Here is a 13,655-nt window from a genome sequence, read left to right on the forward strand (position 1 = left end):
TAATAGTGTTAATAAAATAAGATAAGGGAATTCTTATAAGGTGCAAATAAATAAGAAGTGACAAGAATTTCCCAATGTGTTGAAGAAAAGGTTGCATCCACCTGTGTGGCCACTAGGTGTCGCAACTTGTATACAACCTGTTTTCAGTAATTGTAATGGAACGAATCATGCGAGGTTCCAGGCGAGCAGGCACACGCCAGTGGATTTCATAGAGGAAAAAGAGAAGGGGGACCCCATTGATGCAGTATACAAAATAGCAAGTAATTGCGAGCATAAAAACTCACGGTGTAGGCTGTTCGTGATCAGTTCGGTCTCGCCGGGAAGCTTCCGCGTTCCACGGTCGGATGTCCAAAAGCCGGAAGTGACGTATGACGCAATAGACTCCGCCCTACGCGTTTCGTCAAAGGACGTCTGCTGGAGCGGCCATTCACATTGGAGCGACTTGTCATGCGATTTGAGAGGTCAAATCTCATGACAAGCTGCCCCCTATTTCAATCATACTGGTTAAATCAGTGCAACGCTGACTTTGCGGTGCCACCTCAATTTGAAAAAGTAGTTCCTGCACTACTTTTGGTGATTTCGGGTGCAACTTGCATAGACATCTGTACATGAAGCCTAGGCGGCCCGAGCAGAAGTGGGAGCGGGTACCTGTCAAATCTAGGTACCCACTCCCCCCCTCCAAAAAAATGCCATACCAAATGTGGCATGTAAGGGGGTGAGGAGTATTTAAAGCGGAAGTCCCACTTTTGGGTGGAACTCCGCTTTAACTCATTGTACTGAGCAGTGTTATAACCCTAGGACAGGGAGTGTGTTAGGACTACATATCACCTTCCTCTCTTCTCCATAACAGAGGGAGATGTTCTGTAGTCCATGTGATATCAAGAAACAATGCTAATTGATAGTGTCCTGTGTTCTATGCCCCAGCTCTGGCTGGATAAAAAGGAATGTTTTTCACACAATGACCACAAGAGAACAAATCAGAAATGTATTGTTGGAGTTTACATATTCTTTTATCCTTTACAAGTTAAACCCATAATAATAAAATCTTATTTTGTTCTGTTTTTGTCAGTTGCTGCTGGACTGTATTTTACAAGAAAAGCCTACTTTGAAGATGTATACCCAAACCAGCCGGCTGGATCAATTATCTTACAAGTCCATGCAATGAGTGATGTTCTGGGAGAGGAACCGCACTACAGACTATGTTATAACCTTATATCTGAGAAATATATGCGCTTCTTCCACATGGATCGGAGTACGGGAATTCTCTATCTGAACAGGACCATGACAAGGAGAGACTTAGCTGAACTCAGTAAGTCTGTCATATTGGGCCATGAGCTGATAGAGGCAAACAAAGTGGGCTCAGTTATGGTATCTTGCCTCCTATATGAAGACTACACCAACCAGGTCAGCTAAAGCTATGGGGTTCCAACATAGCTACGGTGGATGAAGGGGTTTAAACTAGGGTGACTGGCCAAGACCGAAATATTGAGTGGGATGTAGAGAGCTACAGTATACAGGAGGCACAAACATACAAATATTAGATATTTTTCTTCTATCAACATAACCAAGAATGGTGGTGAACCAATACATTTGATCTCCAAGTATGGATACAGTAATTTAGCATAGTTACATTAATCAGCTTGGACCAAGGTAAGTATGTACGAGCCATACCTTGCCGATCCCCTTGGAAGCTGGAAATCATTGAAGTAGGCACTGCTACTCCAGTGATTGCTGCTAGCTTCCGGTGTTCTGCCGAAAACTCCAACTCGTCAAAATCTCCAACCACATCACTTCTGGTGACTGTACAGAAGCAATCATTGGAGATTTTGTCAAGTTGCTGTTTTTACAGAACACTGGCAGCCTATACAATCCGGTATAGGACAAGTAGATTGTTTTGACAGAACACGGAGTAAGTAGTAAAAAAGTTGTCGCCACCTAAGGGGCAGCCATGTTTTTGGTTAGTAACGGGTAGACTAATAAGGTCCACTCATTTCATTGTGTACCGGTGTTCTATCAGATTTCCCTACCCTGTCAGATTTCCCTGCCTACGTCATTTCCTGTTGAGATCAGCTGTGGATTCGTCATGCAGCAGCTTGTAGCCGTGTCACACGTCCTATTGGGCATGCGCAGAATAGGTAGGGAATTTTGATAACATCGTAAGGGGTCAGGCAAAAGTCCTAGTGTGCATGCGCCAGCGCATGCGTACCAACGGGTCGGGCAGCGGGATCTCTTATAACAAACATCCATCCGATCTCCATGGCCCACACTGCGCTGACCCGACACTGCGCCGAGCCGACACTGCATCGACCTGACAATCCGATCTCTGTGCCCCACACTGCGCCGACCCGACAATGAGACAGTGGGCGTGCGCATGTGGGTAGGGAATAGGATTGTCCCATTGTCGGCTCGGCGCAGTGTGTGCCATGGAGATCGGATGTATGTTTGTTATCAGAGATGCCGCTGCCCGATCTGATGTGCAGTAGCATTCTTGCCTCACCCCTTACAATGTTATCAAAATTCCCTACCTGTTCCGCGCATGCGCAGTAGGACGTGTGACGAGGCTACAGCTGGTGCATGACGAACCTGCACCGGAAATGACGTAGGTAGGGAAATCTGATGGGGTAGGGTTTTCTGATAGAACACCGGAGTGTATAGGCTGCCGGTGTTCTGTGAAAACAGCAGCTCATTTTCTCCAATTATTGCTGCTGTACAGTCACCTGAAGTGACATGTTTGGAGATTTTGGCGAGTTGGAAATTTCGGCAGAACACCGGGTCCCATGCCAAACAGATGCCCTGCTACTTAGTGAAGACAGACAGTCACTCGCTCGGCACAGGCGCCAATAAGTGAACACTTTCCAATTTCGCAATAATTGCAAAGCATTCTCGGATTGGTTGAGGTGGGGGCAGTGATGTCATAATTTCCACCTCGTCCAGTCAGAAAATGCCTTGCATTCAGCTGGAAAATGCAGTGTTGTGCCTGTGCTGGGCGAGCAACCTTCTGTGCCCACTAAGCAGCAGGGCAGCCCCTCCATGGTCTGGAGCTGGGATCCTTATCTACAGTTCACTATTAAGTAAGTCACTGAACCAGACTAAGCGTATAGAAATTAGGTGTTCTGAGGCTGTAATGCACATGCTTTTTCCAGGTCAGTGACACACCAATTGGTAAAGGAGGATAAGGATGGCAGCTACAGAACTTGCACCTTTTAAAACAATCTAACAATAGCAGCGCCTGTATTTCCCTATTGATAGATATTTTTTTTCAAGTGCAGATGTAGTTCATTTTGAACATAAATTGTGGAAAGACAAAAAATGGACCCTATTGCCTTTTTTCCAGAAAGGACCCTGTGATGCCCCACTCTGACTGGGTTTCACTTTGGTACTGGCATGGCTTTCCCTGACTTCATGGCAGGGTGGATTTGATTTAAATCATGTTTTAAATCACTAGTAAAAAGGCTTGATTTAAATCATATTTATAAAGATAGGAAATATAACTAATCATAAAGAGCAACTGTCATCTCTGTCCTGCAGTGGCTCCTCCTCTGACCCCCTGTTGACTCACCGACAGTCCCATTCACTTTAATGGGACGGCTGGTGATGTGGCAGTGACACAACAAGGTGAGGGTTGTGGCGGTAGCAGGCGAGTGGTTTCCCACTAACAGGCACTGCCATGATGGATCTGGAATGACAGGTGCTCTTTAAATGTAACTACTCATTCTTGTTGGTAGTTAGTGTGAAATTGTGGGAGTGCATCAATGCAGTGCATGTTATCTCATCTTGCAGAGCTTAGATGCATTGAATTGATGTGAGTTTACCAAAAAGCGAAATATTGCAGAATATACAGCCTAATGCTACATAACTAAGCTCCATTTCATGATGAATAAACAGAATTATTAATGTATCCTAAATAGAAAACTATCTTTAGTTACTCCAAAAGCAATTTTTAAAATAAATGTGATTTTTTTTAATTTATTTAAAAAAAAAATCATTGATTTTTAATCCACCCTGCATCATGGCTAAACCTTGCTAATTGACATTTCACTGTCCAGTGAGACTGTGACAATGTATTCATAAACTGATGTCAGCACCCAATAGGAATATCAGCAGCGTGCAATAAGTGTAAATATACTAACACTAATGTAAATATAGAAAGGAAATTGCAACGCCCTGTGACAATGGCTAATTAGCGCCCCCCTGTGTTTGGCAGGAGGATAGGACCTGGAAAGGGTTAGGCATGAAAATCAGGATAAGTCTGATCAAGGTAACAAAGTCAGACTACATCAGAGTAGGACATAGAAGACTCTTTAGGACCGGTTCACACTGGTGCGATGCGGGAAACCCTGCGATTTAGTGCCGCTTTGCGCATCTCACCGGAATTGCACACTGATTCACACTGAGATCTGCGAACCGCTGGGGGTGTCAATGTAAAGTTAAAGACAGCCCCAAGTCAGTTTGCAGATCACAGTGTGAACTGTGAAATGGTGCAGGATTTGGATCGCATAGGTGTGAACACCTATGCAATCCAATTCCAGTGCGGACCAAAAAAATGGTCCTGCACCATTTTGGTGCAAATGCGATGCGATTTCAGCCATACAGTTTGTATGGCTGAAATCGCATCGTACTGACATCGCATGTGACCTGCACAGCAATGCAGTACGAATCACATGCAATGTCTGGCATCGCACTAGTGCGAATCGGCCCTTAACGTGTTCAAAAACTGCAGCATATCATCACTATACTGTACTAAATGCAGAACAATACAGTGACCCCTGCTGCTTTTGGAAGTGTACTGCAAGCAGCAGAGTCTTCATAGGATAGCAGTGTTGTGCAGATAATTATAGGAGGATCGTATTAATCACACAGTTATGATGTTATCTCCTTTGGTAAGTTACTATAGATACTCAGATGAAATAATTCATACTCTAAAAAATCTGTAAGCTAGAGAACAGGGTTTCAGAATATATTTGTCATGGGCCCCTTCCAAAGCTCTCTGGCCACAGCAATGATTTTGTTTTCAAGGTGGTTTGCAAATACTCTTTTTCGTTAATGACAGCAGTTTAGCAACAGTATAAATCTTTCCCCTTATTAGGGAGTGCTCAAAATATACTCTGAAACCTTGTTTTCTAGCTTAGGAATGATGATGATGAAGGAAAGATATATTCATGAAACGCGTTGAATTTTAGAATGCACTCCTTTTTTGTAATTTGGCTGTCTGGGAATATATGTATGAATGAATGATATCAACATAAGGTATACCCTAGGCTGATGTACACTATATTGTCAAAAGTATTGGGACGCCTGCCTTTACACATGCATAAACTTTAGTGGCATCCCAGTCTTAGTCCATAGGATTCAATATTGAGTTGGCCCACCCTTTGCAGCTATAACAGCTTTAACTCTTCTGGGAAGGCTGTACACAAGGTTGAGGTAGTGTGTCTATGGGAATGTTTGACCATTCTTCCAGAAGCGCATTTGTGAGGTCAGGCACTGATGTTGGGCAAGAAGGCCTGGCTCACAGTCTTCGCTCTAATTCTCCCTAAGGGTGTTCTATTGGGTTGAGGTCAGGAAAGTCATGTTCCTCCACCCCAAACTCGCTCATCCGAGTCTTTATGGGCCTTGCTTTGTGCACTGGTGCGCAGTCATGTTGGAACAGGAAGGGGCCATCCCCAAACTGTTCCCATGAATTTGGGAGAATGAAATTGTCCAAAAATGTCTTGGTATGCTGACACCTTAAGAATTCCCTTCACTGGAACTAAGGGGCCAGGCCCGACCCCACACCGTAATCTCCCCTCCACCAAATGATTTGGACCAATGCACAAATCAAGGTCGATAAAGCCATAAATGAGTGAGTTTGGGGTGGAGGAACTGGCCTGCACAGAGTCCTGACCTCAACCTCATAGCACACCTTTTGGGTGAATTAGAGCAGAGACTGCGAGCCAGGCCTTATCCTTCAACATCAGTGTCTGACCTCACAAATGCGCTTCTGCAAGAATGGTCAACCATTCCCATAGACACACTTCTAAACCTTGTGGACAGCCTTCGCAGATGAGTTGAAGCTGTTATAGCTGCAAAGGGTGGGCTAACTCAATATTGAACCTTACAGACTAATGCCTCGTACACACGCATCGATTATTGGCCGGGAATTTTCGGCCAACGTCCGATCGGCCGATTTTCGGCTTGTTAGTATGATGCTTTCGACAACCGACTCCGACTTTTCGGCCGAATAAAATCTGGTGTGCAGGCTATAAAATTTGTGTCGGCCGTCAACACAACGGCCGATTTTCCGTCAGTCAGTACAGATTTCAGCAGACTAAAATCTGATGAGCAAGACTGGGCATGCTCAGAGAAGAAAAAACACACGGAAAGTAAACCAGCACATGACATCACTTCTTAAGTTGATTTTTGTTGGCCGAGAAAATTTGTGTGCAGTCTAGGCACATTCCAACCAACACAACAACACTGGACAAAAGACTGCTGATCGGTCGGCCGATAATCGTTGTGTGGTGTGTACGAGGCATTACACTGGGATGCCATTAAAGTTCAGTGCGTGTAAAGGCAGGCGTCCCAATACTTTTGACAATATAGTGTATGTTGGATATAACCAACCAGTTTGTTATTTTATTCTATGAGATTTTCATGCAATGTTCAATAAACAGACATTTTACATACAATCTACATACATGTTATGCCTCATTTAAAGTCCCATGGGCAATCAATTTGGTTTGTGTCTGTTGCGAGCTTTGTCATAGGGTTTTGAAACATGCCTGTTATAAGATTTGGGGAACAATGTGTGTAATTAAAGGTATTTCACTTAATTTCCTTTCTCAATACTAACAGGTTTGAAAACCTCCTCGTTCGGCCTGAAGGTTTCCGCCGCCGGTTTAAAGGAGGACTGTGACAAAGCTGCCTTCAGTAATATATACCTGTCATTTAAGAACATCGTGATCACCAACTGTTCCTCTCTACAGTTAAAAGACTTTTGCTTTGGTAACTCGGATCTCTTATTCCACATAAAAGAGGAAAGACCTCATGGCAGAATTTACCAATTCCATCCACGCTTTACCCTACAAAAATGTCGTAATGTTAGTGTCTCCTATGCATTAATTCTAGGTAAGTGCTGATCAGCCTCCTTTATAAATCCACGTAAGATCTCTGCACTAGCTTCAGTAACAAGTTACAAGCTCACTGGATTTCTGGCAGGATCAAATAACAAAATTAGATAAGAGTCCCCGCACTATGGAATAAAAGTATTTCCTGTGCAAATTAATCTCTTGTGTCTTAAAATGAAATAAATGTGAAGATACTACAATGTGTGGGCTGCTGCTGACATAAAGGTATATGCCTTTAAATAATGAATGGTAGTAGATGTCAACGCTGCTCCTATCAATAAACTACGATGTATCACCTGTGCATAAATATATATCAACTTTTACACATAAAAAAACTGTGCTAAAGTGCTTAGTGCAATAAATGGACAAGGTGATAATTCATAACATGTGCAAAATTAAATGTCCATATGATACTCCATAAAGTGCTACTGCTGTGCTTCAGTAATGGACCAATTCGTGCTCAATTGGTGAACACTTTGTGCTCGTGCTCCCCTATGTGCCCCGGGTCGGTGCTAGACTATTTTGCGCCCTAGGCAAGACCAGTTGCTTGCACCCCCCCCCCCCCCAAAAACTGTACATATTACCCCCTTCCTGCACATAATGCCCCCCCCCTTTAACCCTACACTCCCCTTCCTATACACACTGCCCCCCCTTCCTGCACACACTGCCCCCCTTTAACGCTACACCCCCTTGCTGCACACACTGCCCTACTTTAATGCTACACCCCCTTCCTGCACACACTGCACCCTTTAATGGTACACCCCCATTAACCCTACACACCCCTTCCTATATACACTGCCCCCCTTTAAGCTTACACCCCCCTTCCTGTACACCTTGCACCCCTCTCTAGAGGTGACATCCACCGGGAATGAGGAGGTGACAGGAGAGGAATGTGGCACTGGCCATGGCTGCGCCCTAGGTGGCAGTGCGCCCTAGGCGGCTGCCTAGTTCGCCTAGTGGTAGCACCGGCCCTGTATGTGCCCCCACTCAACGGAGCATAGATGGGTAATGCATTATTTTTGAATGATAGATCCCCGCGCTGGTATATGTGAATATCCACGGAAGTCTCTATCAGAATCTGTGCCTTAAGGATTCTCCTCCAATGGTGTACATAAAATACATAGACTCTGAATAGTGTTACATAGTTACATAGTTACATAGTAGGTGAGGTTGAATAAAGACAATAGTCCATCCAGTTCAACCTGTGTAGGCATGTGTGGCTGTAATCATCTCCCATACCCCTGAATGTTCTGATCCTTGAGATGTAAGTCTAAGAGTCTTTTGAAAGCCACCATACTACCCGCAGAAACCACCTCTTGTGGTAGAGAATTCCACAATCTTGTTGCCCTAACAGTAAAGAACCCCCCGCGTTGCCTGAGGTTAAAACGCTTCTCCTCTAATCGCATTGTATGCCCTCGAGTCCTCATGCAATCCCTTCGAATGAACAGCTTTTTTTCTAAGCTGGGATCCCCATTAAGATATTTATAAATTGCTATCATGTCCCCCCTCAGACGTCTCTTCTCCAGGGAGAATAAATCGAGCGATTGTAGACGCTCTTCATAGTCAAGGTCCTCCAATCCCCTAATTAGTTTAGTTGCCCTTCTCTGGACTCTCTCCAGCTCCAACACATCCCTCCTGAGGACTGGCGACCAGAACTGGACGGAATACTCCAGATGCGGTCGGACCAGAGTTTTATAAAGTGGAAGGATTATAGTCTTATCTCTGGAATGCATCCCTTTCTTTATGCATGCTAATATTCTGTTGGCTTTGGAAGCTGCCGCTTGACATTGCATGCTGTTTCCTAATCTATCATCAACCAATACTCCCAGATCCTTCTCCATTTTTGATTCCCCCAAGGGCTCCCCTCCTAACGTGTATTGTGATTTTATGTTTTTAGTCCCCAAGTGCAAAACCTTACACTTCTCCACGTTAAACCTCATTTGCCATGTCGTTGCCCACTCTGTTATTTTGTCCAGGTCATTCTGCAGGATATCTGCTTCATGTTGTGAAGTTATTGCCCTGCCCAATTTTGTGTCATCTGCAAAAACTGATATCGAACTACTGATCCCGACCTCAATGTTGTTTATGAATAAATTGAACAAGGTTGGTCCCAGGACTGAGCCTTGGGGGACCCCGCTTACCACCTCAGACCAGTCTGAGTATGCGCTGTTTATTACTACCCTTTGGACCCGCCTTTTTAGCCAGTTCCGTATCCAAGAGCAAACCCTGCTATCGATACCTGCAGACCTTATTTTATAAATTAAGCGCTTGTGGGGAACTGTATCAAACGCCTTAGCGAAATCCAAGTACACCACATCCACTGGTCTCCCCCTATCTAGCTCACAGCTCACCTCCTCGTAGAATGTAAGGAGATTGGTTTGACAAGAACGCCCATTTGTAAACCCGTGCTGATTACTGCTGATGATGTTGTTGTCCTTAGCAAACTCTACAATATAGTCCCTTATCATCCCCTCCAGAAGTTTACATACTACTGATGTCAAACTGACAGGCCTATAATTTCCCGGGATATGCCTCTGGCCCTTTTTGAATATTGGAATCACGTTAGCTTTCTTCCAATCCCCTGGTACATCTCCTGTCCTAATACTGTCAGCAAAGATCAGGAACAGTGGTCTCGATATAACTTTACTGAGTTCCTTGAGTACTCTCGGATGTATGCCATCCGGTCCTGGTGATTTGTTTGTGTTAAGTTTATCCAGCCTTTCCCTGATTTCCCCCTCTGTTAGCCATGGTGGCAAGTCCTGTTTATTACTACTAACCATACAGTCATGGTCAGTGTACCCCTCCTTTTCCTGTGTAAAGACTGACGAGAAAAAAGCATTTAGCACGGTTGCTTTTTCAGTGTCCTCTGTAACCATCCTCCCATCATTGTTAATTATGTGTGCAATATGCTCTGCCTTAGTTTTTTTGCTGTTGATATATTTAAAGAATTTCTTTGGGTTTTTTTTACTATCCTCCGCTATTTGTCTCTCAAAGTTGATTTTAGCCATCTTGATTTCTTGTTTACTTTTCTTATTTGCCTCCTTGTATTGCTCGAAAGCCGATACTGTGCCCTCTGATTTATACTTCTTGAAGGCCAATTTTTTCCCCCTAATAAGTTTTATGACGCTACAGTTTAGCCAGCCAGGTTTGGCTTTGTCTCTTCTAAATTTATTTCCCATAGGAATGCACTGCAAGATGCCTTTGCCTAATATGTTCCTAAAGCATTCCCATTTTTCCTCTGTGGTCAGGGATCCCAGGGTTTGGTCCCAGTTTACCTTTTCCATCATTGAGTACAATTTTGGAAAGTTTGCCCTTCTGAAGTTTAGGGTTCTTATGTTCCCCACTTGTCTTGTTATGTTGTTATTTACACTAAATGTGATCATCCTGTGATCGCTAGAGCCCAGGTTGTCCTGGACTCCTACCTCCGAGATTATGTCTGGGTCATTAGTGAGCAATAGATCCAGGACTGCGTTTTCTCTGGTGGGGGAATCCACCAACTGTGACATGTAATTATCCAGTAAGGTTTCCGTGAATAGGCGGGCCTTCTGTGAGTGTGCAGTCCCCTCTTCCCAGTCAATGTCGGGGTAATTGAAGTCCCCCAATACGATGACTGATCCCAATTTTGCCACTTTACCCATTAGTGCTAAAAATTCCAGCTCTACCTCCTCCCCTTGGTTAGGTGGCCTATAGCAAACCCCCACAATTACTTTCCCCTTTTCTCCTTCCCTATGGAGTTCAACCCACACAGATTCTAAATCCATACTCATCCCATCCGTAATGTCACTCCTTTCTGTCACCTTTATATTGTTCTTGACATAGAGACATACCCCTCCCCCTCTTTTTCCTACCCTGTCCTTCCGGTACACCGAATACCCTTGGATATTGGCCAGCCAGTCATGTGAGTGTAAAATTGCTAAAGCTTTATTCAAATAAACAGTATCCACTTACATAAAAGTAACCGCTATTCCTCTATTCCTCTATCTGGGCCGGTGGTTAACAAAGTGCGGCGTGCGTTCCACCATGTGGAAATGACGTCAGGCGCTAGTACCTCGCTTTACGCGTTTCACCCCTCCCACTGAAGCTGGTACGTACTATGTGCGCCTGTCTCTTATACTAGTGGCTCCTCCTACTCCACCCATTACCACCTACTACACCTTCAGTAATTTCCGCTGGAAATACATGGGACACCATTTTGATGTAGCCCTCAATCGTTTTTACAACCATATATTGATGTAATAAGCATATTTTCTGGATAATTTCCTATATATTCCTATTTGCATATCTGTTGCTTTATATTATGAGTAGGAGTATTTATTATTAGTATACGGGCCTAGAGCAATAGACCTTTATATATTTTTTAGTTATCCCATATATTAGATGCACAGGATGACATTATTAAAGAATAGATATAGGAAGAGCATTTAAATCGCACATGTTTGCACGTTATGAATTATCACCTTGTCACTTTATTGCACTAAGCACCTTAGCACAATTTTTTTATGTGTAAAAGTTGATATACAGTGCCTTGCGAAAGTATTCGGCCCCCTTGAACTTTTCGACCTTTTGCCACATTTCAGGATTCAAACATAAAGATATAAAACTGTAATTTTTTGTGAAGAATCAACAACAAGTGGGACACAATCATGAAGTGGAACGAAATTTATTGGATATTTCAAACTTTTTTAACAAATAAAAAACTGAAAAATTGGGCGTGCACAGGTGATACATTGTAGTTTGTTGATAGGAGCAGCGCTGACATCTACTACCATTCAGGATCAAATAACAGATCTAACAAAACAATTCCAATGATATATTTAATAAACTAAAATGAAGCAAAAATGTTCATTGTAATGGTAATGGTACACTTGAATTGAAATTTTCGACTGAAATGTACCTTTTAGTGAGGAAATGTCTGAATACTGCAATCATGGTTACAGTTTCAAGATTCAAAGTTAAGCTGAAAGATATGCAATAGTTAATTGCACTGGTATGTACTATAGCTTTATGCCACTTGAACTGGCTATAAATCAGAAATCAGGACCACACCGGACAGAGATACTGTAGATGTAGTTTAACAATGGCAATGTTGGACACAGTGCTAATTCTGAATATACAGTAGTCACCCTGGTCATTTGCTATATAGATGTAGCAAGGTTTCCAGGCCTGTGGCCTGATGTGAGTCTGCCATTAGTACCGGTACTTTCCCCAGCCCATGTGAGCTGTGACCCTGGGTGTGACAACTGAAGCAGCGACAACTCTGGCATCTTTTGCCTCGTTTCCACTGAGTGGTACGGTACGGTTCGGTTCAGTACGGTACGGTTCGGAACGGTACACCTTGCGTTTCCACTGCCAATAGTACCCTTTCATGATAGGCGAGGTGTAGCAGGAAAGCTGTGATAGAGAATTCTCTGTTAACCAATCAAAGTTCTGCAGAGTGTAGCTCCACCCTGTTGGTACGGTACTAATGTGCTTGGTACCCCAACGAAAGGGTACCAAAAAAGTGGTATGGTACGGTTCGGAATTAGGGTACCATTCACAATGGAAACGGCATAAATAGCGTACCGTACCGAACCGTACCAGAAAGCTCAGTGGAAACGAGCCATTTGTTTGTGGTTTTTTTATTGGTTTTGTAGGGGATAGGAGAAGGGAATGAGTGGGATACTCCTTGAGGCTTAACTATACACAATTGGGACTTTATCCTTGAAAAATGCCCGTTGGTACTTCCTTGACGCCAGCCGGCGCCAGCCAACACTCACTAATGCTGAGAATACCTTGATGAACACAGAAGTGCTGAATCCTTGACTTTTAGTCCAGAAGATCCAGGACTGAATACTTTAGAACTCCTGACTCTGTCTGATTGTGTAATTCGCTGAATACTGTCCTCCGCTTTGGCCAGCTTGAGGTAGTATGAAGTAGAACTCTGTTTAGCTATGCAGACAACTGACGCATACTCTGTACAATTCAGGGCCCAACTGCAGGTGCCCCCTTGAACTTGAACTCTTCAGGGTCCACTGACTATGCACTCCCTCTGTAACTTGAGGGTCTTCAACCTAGGCACCCCCTTTACAGCTAGCTGACACTGGATCCCAGAACCTCTTCCGGAGTGGTCCCCTCTGAAACTAGGCAGACCCCCAGGGGCAATCCGCAGTACTCACGACCTGTGTAGGCTTTCCTGGGACTGGACCCCTCTCTCTCTCCGCAGGTTCTCGGCACACCGGATCCTCTCAGCTCACTCTGGGCACTCAGGCGACACCCCGAGACATCCAACTTTCTCAGACAGGAGGAGAGACAGCCGCACTCTCCTTCCTGGGACTCTGCTCCTGCCAAAGACACCCTGTCACACACTTCCCCCCAAACTTATACCCACTCCCAGAATCCTTTGCAGCCTAATCTGCCTTCTGGGGTAGTTACAAGCTGGGATGTGTCCTCTGATTGGGCTTCCCACACTGCCCTATGAGAAGCCTCTCACAGGAGCCAGTGGGGATACTTCTCCCCTCAGGAGGCACATCTGGAAGCCCTGACACCCTACCTAACAAATCACAGGCCCAC

The 13,655-nt window shown here is 44.2% G+C and overlaps 1 protein-coding gene across 1 annotated transcript in view; it reads left to right on the forward strand.

The window, feature by feature from the left end:
- Positions 1–13,655, forward strand: part of RET (ret proto-oncogene) — a 173,390-nt gene that overhangs the window by 71,132 nt on the left and 88,603 nt on the right. The window contains exons 2-3 of the mRNA XM_082267369.1: positions 1,070–1,309; positions 6,835–7,107. Of these exons, the coding sequence (XP_082123495.1) occupies positions 1,070–1,309; positions 6,835–7,107 (513 nt within the window). The remainder of the gene's footprint in view (positions 1–1,069; positions 1,310–6,834; positions 7,108–13,655) is intronic.

Source organism: Pelophylax lessonae, assembly GCF_965119305.1.
Source record: "Pelophylax lessonae genome assembly, chromosome: 9".
Lineage (NCBI taxonomy): Eukaryota > Metazoa > Chordata > Amphibia > Anura > Ranidae > Pelophylax > Pelophylax lessonae.